Consider the following 11,054-nt stretch of genomic DNA (forward strand, 5'->3'; position numbering starts at 1 on the left):
AAGACGAAGTGTACGTCAGGTGGTCATCTTTAGGCCGAGCTACAGTGCGAACGCCTTTTTTTTTTTTGAAAAAAGAAAGAAAGAAAGAAAGAAAAGTGAGCGCGCAGCTCACGCGCCTCGATCAACGAGGCGCACAGGTGGTCTTGTCACTTTTTGCTGTAAGCACAGAGTTTTTCGCAGAGGGAGCCGCAAAATTTTAGCGCGGATTTGGTATGCTTTGCACTAAGTCTCTTCAAAGGGCCAGCATACAAAGGCAAAACTTAATACGAACCACAAAGTAGACTAGAAGTACACGTTGCTGGGCTAGTCTGTTCATGTTCGCATTCCTTGCGCTCCCCTGGACCCCTTCCCTCGTTATTTCATTGCGCAAGAACAGCCACACTTTTGTGGCTTTTACTTGCTCAAAGTAGACATCGCCACTGTCCGAATCGCAAGTGCTCAACTCCAATTTGAGAGCTGCAAGCAGAATTGCTTGGCTAATGTACTACTGAAGGCATGTTGAACATACAACTTCATGGCCCGAGCACGCATACACTTGCTAAACATTCAGCATATCACAGTGAAGAGAGTACAGTGTAATTTCTGAAAGTCTCACAGCATTGACTATTGACAGTAAAAATGTTTTATTAACACGGTTCCCAAGGAATGTGACCGATCAAGCTTTCACAATGGCATTGTACTTTTGCTGACTTTTAGAGCGAAAGGGAAGAAAAAAGTAAACATCGACATAATTTGTTCAACTAAAACGAGCAGGCAGTAACAAAACTCAGTCATACTTGCTGACTAGTAAGCTTTAACAGCCCATTTTCTCACAAAATGAAGTATTTGACCACAAATGCAATAACCACAAGTAAAAGTTGTTCAGAAAACAAGTCACAACTAGGCATTGTATAACAGTTTACAACTTGATTACAGATGGTTCTTCAGCACTGTAAAGTTACAAAACAAAAAATCTTTGATTCAAAGAGATCTACACAATTGCGGTACAATTCTATACGAAAGTACATGCACCAGGACAAAACAGCTCGGTGAACAACATTTAAGTAAAAAAGTGAAAATTTCTTTTTACAACCCATTCACTTTACCGGTGGCGATGTTTTTTTATGGCCATTAGCAATACCTCCACAAAGCCCACATATTAGCACACACGTGCATGACAGTTCAGAAAGTATGGTAGCTTGGGCTAGTTGGTGAATATCAACATATTTGCGCAGTGCAAACATGTCGAAGTTGAGAAAGAACTTATTGGTACAAATAAAAATACTGAATATGCAAGCAAGGAAAAAGACAAGGTTTTCAAGGATAGATTCCACACACACCATAACTGAAAAGTGACAGTGACAGTGGCATTGTGCTGCTGAGCACAAAGTTGCAGATTTGATTCTCAGTCGTATTTTGATATGGGATGGCATGTGAAAACACTTGTATTCCGAGCTTTGGGTGCAAAATAAAGTATGCCAGGAGAGCAAAATTAATCTCGAGCTACCCGCTATGGTGTCCCTCACAGTAAAATCGTGGTTTCGGGACGTCAATTATAATAAAGTATCACTAAGTAAAGCACACTAAGTAAAAAATGCTCAGTGAAACAGTTGCACTAAAAATAAGTTCACCGAGTTGACCAGTGCTTCATCCTGGCTTAAGCCAACTTGAGCAATTCCCATCTTGTGAAGCACTTAGGGTATCAAAACAGAATGAAGTAGCTTCACAAATTTTTCTTTTATCACTCTGCTATGGCTTCTTGGCAGTGGTGCTCTAGATGTGGCACCACATTCATTCAGCAATGAGTATAGTTCTGTAGCAATCCCTGAAGGTGGGCTTCTGAGGAGGCCTGTATACCGACCAAAGAGATTTCCCAGAAAGATGTTCTTGCAAATTCGCTGCAAAGAAGAATAGCATAAATGGTAAAAAAACCCACAGTTCAGGAGGCTACAAAAAATGCAAGCAGACCGTGCAGCTCACTGAAGATACACTAAGCATGTATTCACAAAACTTCTTGTCCTTAAAAGAGAAAACCCCTACAGTGTTCAGGCAAGGTAAGTACAGCATTACTTCCTTAATTAAGGCTAAGTTATCTGTCTCCAATTACGTATTAACATGACACAGCTAACCATATGCATGCCTTGCATAAGAAGCCGTTCTAGAGCTAGCAGTGCTGTGTTTTCGTGTCAGTAAGCAAATCGCAATAAATAGAAACATGGAATTAAATATGTATTTACCTGTAGGTTGTTATTGAGCACAGCAGGGTCACACTGACCCTGTGCATTACAGCGGCCAGCACAATCGAAGAAATCACAGTCCTTGTCAGCTTCACAGTGTCCTGAATTGGCAATGTTTTCTTTCACAGTTGAATGTAGCCCGAAAGCATCCAAGTCGAGCATCTTGATGCGACCTTTTGCGTCAACACCAAAATGGCTGGACTTCATATCGCACTGATGAATTTCTTCTCCCATCGCATTCTCCAGCACATCCACAGTCTTTAATATACGTAGCGCTATCATGGCACGATCATTAAAGCTAAAACCAGAGCTATCACTACGCTCTGGCGACAAACGCGTTTCCAATGGCGACAAGAACTCTACAGCATACGCATGACCGCATGTCCCAAATATTTTTGGGACCACATCCAGGCCCTGAAGAGCCAAGTTAAACAGGTACTCTGTTTGCTGCAGCAGAGCGTAAATACTGTTCATTTCAGCAATGCTAAACTGCTTGCCGTAAAATGACTCGATCCACGTGAAGTTGCGCCTAAAGATATAGTTGATCTGCAGGTTAACCATACGGATGAAAGTGTCATTGTCTGGATAGTGACTGTTTCTACTTCTGTCCTTCCAGTAGACAGGTTCTAAAGCGCTAATCAGCCGTTTCTTAGCCTTTACGACAATAGGTTCCAAGTTCCACAGCGCAGTGAAAACAATGTCTTTGCCGATGTGCTGTGTCTGACATTGGATCTTTGATATCTCTCGCGCACAGAACTGGGCGCAAAGGTTGCCGGATATTTCCCCTTTTCTGTAGGCGTCGCACTGGAAAAGAAGAAAGGGGGGTTAGCGCCTGTTCAAGAGTGTGTCTTATTGAATGAGAATGGAACACTAGGCGAGTTAGAACAGATTCGTGGTTTACAGCGCAAAAGGGCACGGACGAGCAAAAAAAAGGATGAAACGAACGCGGTCTTTCTTACTCGCACCCGGCCTTTTGCGCTGTAAACAATGAATGCGTCTCATACTGCGTACTTACGATATTGTCCAAGAAGGCTTCTATATCGGTGTTTGTACATCCCGGATAAGATAGTTGAGCTAGAAAAAACAGCACACCAACCAATATCAAGCCGCAAAGTACTTTTGCAGTTTTTGCCGATCGTCGTGGTCTAAATATGTACTGCAATGCCTTCATGAACAAAGCATATTTATGCACGTTTCGTCAGAACATGGTAGTGGGCACTTCTTTGACATAACGGATTACTGCACATTAAATAAACGCGGAAATAACAGCTGCCTCGACTTTCTCTAGCGCTGCCGCCACCATATTGAAATAACAGATGTGTCCTGCTCGTCTCGGACGAAAGACAAGCCAAAGCCGCAGGAGCGGCCGTAACTTCAAGGCGCCAAGTTTGAACATGAAGAAACATTGCTTCTAAGATATTTTGAAACGATCCACTTACACAGGCGAAACAACCAGCGCTTGCACAGATAACTAATATCATTAATATAAAAGTTTAAAAAAACTAGCAGTAATACGCATGAAGCTTTAACAGCGGAGCTGTTTAAAGGGACACTAAAGTGAAACAACAAAATAGTTTAGACTGATATTTGATACTCTGAAAACTCTAGTGTCATTAATTTCACCCCTACAGCGTTATTGATGAAGGAGAAAATCAATGTCAAAAGATTCACTTTTAAATTCACCGCCGAAATCTCTGATGGTGACGTCAAGGATTTCAAAGTGTTTTTTTTTTTTCGTGTTTTGGCCGTACTGGCTCAACGAAATTTTCTGACAATGTACTTCATTTTTAGCTATTAGGAACTGCGCAGGCCCTAGTAGCCGCCGTAAAAATCTATGACGTCACGGCGACTGGTACGGGAACTTCAAGGTGGCGTCGCCACCCGCATTTCCATTTTGGGTGTTTTCTCGCTTACTAAGCGTCTTCTTGCAGCAAGCCTGGTGTTTTTGGCATCGTGAAAGAGCAATTTACCAATACGAGAAAAATCGTTTTTCCCTTTAGCGTCCCTTTGAGCTTGAGGCTGTGCCGGCCGTCGTTTCAGAAAACTCGGCGGGTATGCGACACAGAAAGCGGGTATGTGCCAAGCAGCTCCTCATAGCATAGCCATGGTATAGTATAGCAAGGGGTGGGAAAGGGAAGTGAGGATGAGAAGGAGTGATGCGAGGTTGAGGAGGAGGGAAAGGAGGAGGTGAGAAAGCGGTTGTGTACCAAGCAGCTCCTAGCAAAGCATAGCCATTCATAGTATAGCTATGGGTGGGAAAGCGAAGCGAGGGTGAGGAGAACTGATGTAAGGGTAAGGAGGAGGAAAATGATGATGTGAGAGGGTAAAACATAGCATCGCCATGTATAGTATAGCATAGCAAGGGGTAGTAAAGAGAAGTGAGGTTGAGGAGGTGTGATGTGAGGGTAAGGAGGAGTGAAAGGAGGAGGGAGGGCAATATAGAGAGAAATAAAGAACGAAAGAAAGAAGAAGAAAACGTAGAAAGAGATAAAGGAAGGTGACATAAAGAAGAAAGAAGAAGAAGATGATGAAGAAAGACCTCAATCATGCGTTCGCCAGGTGGTGGCGCTTGCTTGCCAGCTCCGCTGTTTACTCAGATTTGACAGGCGTGAAACCATGGCTTTAATTTTTTTTTTTACTGAAACTTTCTAACTTCGTTATCCGTTTCGGTAAGAAGAACCCACACATAAAATCAAGACGTCGATGGAGATTTACAAATATCTACAGCAAGCAGGGAATCAGAAAAGAAAATATGCGCGATAACACGGACAATGCCTTCCTGCTTGAAGCCCCAGCTGCCTGCGAAATATTGCAACAACGTGAGGCATGTGTCTGGCTCAGCAGAGTCTGGATATTGGGGGTGAGGAGTTGCGAAGTAGCCCTCTATCGGGCGCGCCTCGCTTGCGTGCTAGGTTGGATAACGCCGGCGCGCTCCTCCATAGGAGTGCGCACACCGAAAGGGAGTGGGGGGCTGCTGTTGCATTGTAAGAACAGTTTACTTTCTGCATTTACCCATCGAAAGCCGGGGACTAAAGGCAGACCGTTGTGAGAACCACTCCGTCGCTCCATTTTCATTTTACAACGAAATCTACTATGAGATCGCTACAACACCAGGCGAAGCTTCATCACCCCCCCCCCCCCCCCCCCCCAATAGAGAACCCTGCGCACGCATATACGCGCTCCGCATAGGTTTTGCTGCCGACGCTCTACGAAAAGACTACGCGGAAGCCTTTCTGAACATTTCTGAAAATACTTTCGAATTGAGGGGGGTCTTTCCAGTGAAGATAATAATTTTGGACAGAAAGAAAGCACAAAATTGTTTACACGCGCTACCTGTTCACAATGCCAACAGTGAGCTCATATTGCGCGCGGTCGCCGCGACGGGGTATCCCCAAACTGACTTCCAGCATGAAAGGTAGGCAGTCGCTGAGGGCGAACTATGTGACATATGCTCTTACATTGCTTGGGTTCTGTATAACTAAATGGAGCATAGCAAAATAAAGCCTCAATTCAACGATCGTGTGGCCGCAGCATATCATTTAACTCCATATATACAGAAGAAACCGTCGTTCCATGGACGTTATAAAAGCTTTTCGTAAGTAATTTCGTTAAAATTTAGGTTAGAAAATTGGCACCTACGGCGACTTGTGTGCGTCGTCAGGAACATTCATTTCTTTTTTCTTATCAGTTCTTAGGAGTTTCATTTTCATTATTTACGAAGTGGCGTGGCACTCTATGTTTTCAATTTTTGCAAGTTTGCATGTGTATACAAACACACATACAAGCACACACATACAACGCACACATACAAACACACACACGAACATATATAAAAATTGGTTGACCCCCCCCCCCCCCCACCGAAAAAATTTGCTGGCTACGACTTTTATTTGTCACGACCACCTGTCTTTTCTAATTTAAAAGTAATTGATGCAACCTTTATAATTACTGCTGTAATGAATGTTTCTAGTAATATTAAGATGTGGGCCGCCACAGGAAAAGTAATGCCGAAGGTAGCAAGCAAATATTCCATTTCCCTTATTTTTGAGGATTTTCGGACACATTTCTTGAAATGCCCTGTATATGTTTGTGCGTGTTTTCCCATCAATCTTGCTTAATCCTTGCTTGCTTAACTGTCAAGCACCCTAAATGCACTTGCATTGTTAAAATTTTATGCAACAATGAATACTGCGTCGCTCCAGAGTGTTAAACGGACGCGAGTACCATAACATGCATGTAACTATTATGTATGTTCAGTGTGTGTGTTTGCATATGTGCGTTAAATGTATGTGCTTGCATGTGTATTTGTACACGTGCATACAGGCGCACCCCGACGATTTCGCCACTGAAAACAAAGAGGCGCACAGTATCACATGGTCTATTTAAATGAGACGGTGAGCAACTTCAAAGATTCTACAATTTTAAGAATTCTGTTTCATTAAAAGAAGAAAAAATATGAAAAAAGAAGAAGAAACATCAAAGAAAATATTAATCAACATAATCAAAAATAATTTCTGAAAGCGTGCAATACTACGTTATGCCACTGCTACCAGTGGAAATAAACCAAATAAATTCAGCCCGAAATTCTCGAGAAAGGCGCGCCGCCTACACGGCACGGCAAGCGCGCTTTCTTGCACGACACTGAAGTCTTCCGGGTGGTGTGCGAATGAGCGGACGAGAGCAAACGGCGAAGAGCGAGAGGAAGTGGGAATTTTCGCCACTAATAAAAAAATCATCTTCACAAGATCACAGTGTCACAAAATGCGCGAATGAACGAATTTATTGCCTTACTAAGGTGATGAGTGGGAAACACAGAAGCGGAAGGAGAACATTGACTATAGTCGGTCACAACCTAAGAAAAAATGTCACCTCCGCCCACAGCCATCGCTGTACCGCCCGCAGAGAATTGGTATTAATACTCTGCCCAATAGCGTGTACTCATTTTCGTGACGTCAAGCACTTCTCGAGTGTTTCAGATAGTTGACTTTCCCATACAGACAGACGTTTGTGTCGCTGGTTTTAGGTCGCAAACTTGAACGCCCTCGTAAATTTTGCCAGGGATTCTGACGTCGCTGCGCAGCCAAACGTAATGTGTTAGGTAGTATCGACGAACCTTTAACTCTTAACATGTGCAGTATTTATATTAGCCGAGAAAACGTACTTACAGTTCGATCGAAAACCAGCTAGCACGACTGTCTTTCACAGGTGAAGGGCCGGCGCGCCGCAGTTTTGTGGGCGCAGCTTGCATTTTTTAACAGGATAGCTGGGTTGACTAGTTGGTATCGCATTCTGATTTAAGAACTTTGAGCATTTTAGATTTTTATTTTAGGTTGAAACCGACTATAGCTAAGCTTTGCAGGCAGTGCGGAGGAATCAAAAGGGGCACGTAAGCCCTAAATAAGACAAATAAAACGTAAAATCCACATATCCCGTTCGTTTGCGATGTGACGCGCTTGCGATGTGCACCATAGAGAGAACAAGATGAGTTTCCGCAGCTGCGAGGTAGCTTTTCCGCAATAAATATCTTAATTGGAGAAGGCGGCACAGCCCCGTCTTCGGTATACAAATGTCACGTGCTGCGTAGCAACTGTTACTGCGTGTACGGATTAGCCTCTCCACTAACGCTGTCACTCCCTTTGGATGCCACCGTTTCTTCTTGGATGGCGTTGTCGCGAGCTGCTTCTATAGCGCACATGCGACACAGGTGTTCGCACAAATCGAATGCTCGAGACGCTAGAAATATGCTGTTTCGTATGTATCAAACTTTGCAACCTCAGGAAAGCTGTCTTGTAGCTTTTGCAACCTTAGTATATATATATATATATATATATATATATATATATATATATATATATATATATATATATATATATATATATATATATATATATATATACTAAAGTTGCAAAAGCTACAAGACAGCTTTCCTGAGGTTGCAAAGTTTGATACATACGAAACAGCATATTTCTAAAAGCTGTCTTGTAGCTTTTGCAACCTTAGTATATATATATATATATATATATATATATATATATATATATATATACTAAAGTTGCAAAAGCTACAAGACAGCTTTCCTGAGGTTGCAAAGTTTGATACATACGAAACAGCATATTTCTAGCGTCTCGAAAACCATATATATATATATATAAAGGAAAGAATTTAATTTCAAGGGCTCGTTTTCTTTGTTATACACAATACTAATGAGAACTAACAGACAATAATGCCAAGGAAAGTATAGGGGATGTTTTTAGTAATAAATGTAAGGTGATTGTGAAGAAAGAAAAGTGGACGAAAAGATAGCTTGCCGCGGGCAGGGACCGAACCTGCGACCTTCGAATAACGCGTCCGATGCTCTACCAACTGAGCTACCGCGGCGGCCATGCCCCCGTCCACTTTATAGGGTATATGTGTGCATTTAAACGTGGGAGCGTCAGTCAGCGCCGCCAGTAGCCATGACGGCGAGTGTGGAACACTTTTTCTGCCTGTTGGCGTCACGTAGCACGTGAATTTATTACGAGCTGGCAGCTGACCAATAATCCCTCGCATACTACGTGAAAGCATCAAGTCTGCCAGAACGAGACCCTCGCTATGAATGAAGGAAAGAAGTGTTAATTTGAAGGGCTCGTTTTCTTTGTTATACACAATATTAATGAGAACTAACAGACAATAATGCCAAAAAAAGTATAGGGGATGTTTTTAGTAATAAATGTAAGGTAATTGTGAAGAAAGAAAAGTGGACGAAAACATCCCTTATACTTTCCTTGGCATTATTGTCTGTTAGTTCTCAATAATATATATATATATATATATATATATATATATATATTGTTGTTCGAGTCCCCCGGGCCACGAAACTATTCTCAGTTTCGCGACAAAATGTTTTGCCTTCGTAAAAAAAATTCGGAACTCTCCACTCAGCAGAACCGCTTTTTGCGAATTGCGCGAAAATGGGATTTTGACGAGGTTCTACAAAATAACTATTGTAGCTGTGAGTCTCAAAGTTTTTCTTGGCATACTACAAATAACGTATGTTTAAAATTTGCTGTTATCTTGCAACTTAGTTGCCCATACTTTATGAAAAAAATATCGCAATTACGGCACATTGCTCAATAATGCTCTAGTTTCAGATTTTTTTTTGTTTGGCGTCTATAATACTCAGAATTTCTAAAATTTCCCAGAGTGTTGCCACACATTAGTTTAACAATTGTGTTAGTGAATGATGTCAAACGCAAACCAAAAATTCATAAGTGAAGGCATGTCTCTAAAAATGCAATATATTGAAATGCAATAAAAAAAAAAAGCCATCTTCGATTTTTTTTAACTCCCCTAGAATTAAAGCCCAGTGTGAACTCTAACTTAATCTGTAAAAAACATGCTGCTTTATTTTTTGTGAGGTCGGAGTTACAAAGCCACCAAGGTGTCCGAATTGACGTTCACGCGCAATCACTTCAATGAGCGAGCATGTAGCTATAGTTGTCATTGTCATGAGTTTTATATCTTAAATATGTTCTGTCGTGTTCACGAAACATCAAACTGACAGAAAAAAGACGAAGAGTTGCTTTAAAGTGCAAATTTGTACATATGCGTGTTTGTACTCGTCGTAGTATTATTCCTGGCGAAAGCAGTTATGGGAAAAAGTTCATCTAACTGCACACTCGAGTCGGGTTTTCGCATGCAACATTTTCTACAGCCATAATGCACGCAGGACGTAATACCGGCATTGAAGGAAGACTGGGTCCCCGCAGGAAGTGCCCTGGAGACGACACCCACGATCTCCGCCACTAGCGCCTGGCATAGGACGTCCGACAATGACGTTTCCCCTTCACCGCCATCTTTAAGTTTAGCTCCTCAGCAGCATTTTGCTCGGGAACAAAATTTTGACAGACATAGATGCATCTGTACATTTTACGATGATCTGTTGGAAGATGCTGAAGCGGTTTCCAAGACGGAGAGAGTTTCTTCTGGCATAAAGCTCATGATCAAGGCATTATCCATATCTTTTATACTCCGAAAGTTCGGCTTATAGCTAATCTTTTTTCTTGTGCTTGTTCAGATAGCGCTAAACGCTCGCCTTGAGCTGTGCAACTGAGCCAGAAATCTCAGGGGAGTACAAGGAGCGCATACTCACACAGGCTGCTCAGTGTACAGGGTTGCCGGGCAGTCGACGGCACGACTGACGGACTTGAAAGCTGTTGCGCTGTCGCAATTTCAACCTTTCTGAAGCGTATTGAGCTGTTTATTTTTATTGTCGTTTCGTTTCAATTTATCGTTTCGTGAACACGAGAGGACATATTTACAGCCTAGAAATTGCGGCGGCGCAGGCTATGCTTTTGCAGCCCTAGTGCGCTGAAAACTGCAAAAAAAGGGATAATAAATAAATAAGTAAGTAAATAAATAAATAAATAAATAAATAAATAAATAAATAAATAAATAAATAAATAAAAACAGCTGAAACTTATGAAAAAATATTAAAAATCTGAAACTAGAGCATTATTGAGCAATGTGCCATATTTGCGATTTTTTTCTTAAAGTATGGGGAACTAAGTTGCAAGATAACAACATTTTTTAAACATAAATTACTCGTAGTATGCCAAGAAAAACTTTGAGCCTCACAGCTACAATAGTTATTTTGTAGAACCTCGTCAAAATCCCATTTTCGCGTAATTCGCAAAAATCGGTTTTGCTGAGTGGAGACTTCCGAATTTTTTTGACTAAGGCAAAATTTTTTGTCGCAAAACTGAGAATGGTTTCGTGACCCTGGGGACTCGAAAAGCAAAGTTTTTTTTTCTTTTTTCCAGCGAAATTACAGAGGTTCCGCGGACATGCACCGACGCG

At 41.8% G+C, this 11,054-nt stretch overlaps 1 protein-coding gene across 1 annotated transcript; it reads right to left on the reverse strand.

Moving 5' to 3' along the window:
- Positions 1–606: 606 nt before the first annotated feature.
- On the reverse strand, positions 607–3,532 carry LOC119375544 (divergent protein kinase domain 1C). Its single transcript, XM_037645744.2, has 3 exons — positions 3,232–3,532; positions 2,217–3,020; positions 607–1,877 (listed from the first exon to the last, which is right to left on the reverse strand). Exons 1-3 carry the CDS (start codon positions 3,385–3,387, stop codon positions 1,674–1,676), a joined length of 1,164 nt encoding a protein of 387 aa, XP_037501672.1. The 5' UTR covers positions 3,388–3,532; the 3' UTR covers positions 607–1,673.
- Positions 3,533–11,054: the final 7,522 nt, after the last annotated feature.

The sequence above is a fragment of the Rhipicephalus sanguineus genome, chromosome 1 (assembly GCF_013339695.2).
Source record: "Rhipicephalus sanguineus isolate Rsan-2018 chromosome 1, BIME_Rsan_1.4, whole genome shotgun sequence".
NCBI lineage: Eukaryota > Metazoa > Arthropoda > Arachnida > Ixodida > Ixodidae > Rhipicephalus > Rhipicephalus sanguineus.

Bases quoted from the DNA above. Each gene is read 5' to 3' on its own strand.
- LOC119375544 (XM_037645744.2), bottom strand. From the start codon at position 3,387: ATGAAGGCATTGCAGTACATATTTAGACCACGACGATCGGCAAAAACT. The intron at 3,021-3,231 runs GTAAGTACGCAG...CTTCTTTTCCAG, and splicing joins AAGCCTTCTTGGACAATATC to TGCGACGCCTACAGAAAAGG. The intron at 1,878-2,216 runs GTAAATACATAT...TCTTCTTTGCAG, and splicing joins TGCTCAATAACAACCTACAG to CGAATTTGCAAGAACATCTT.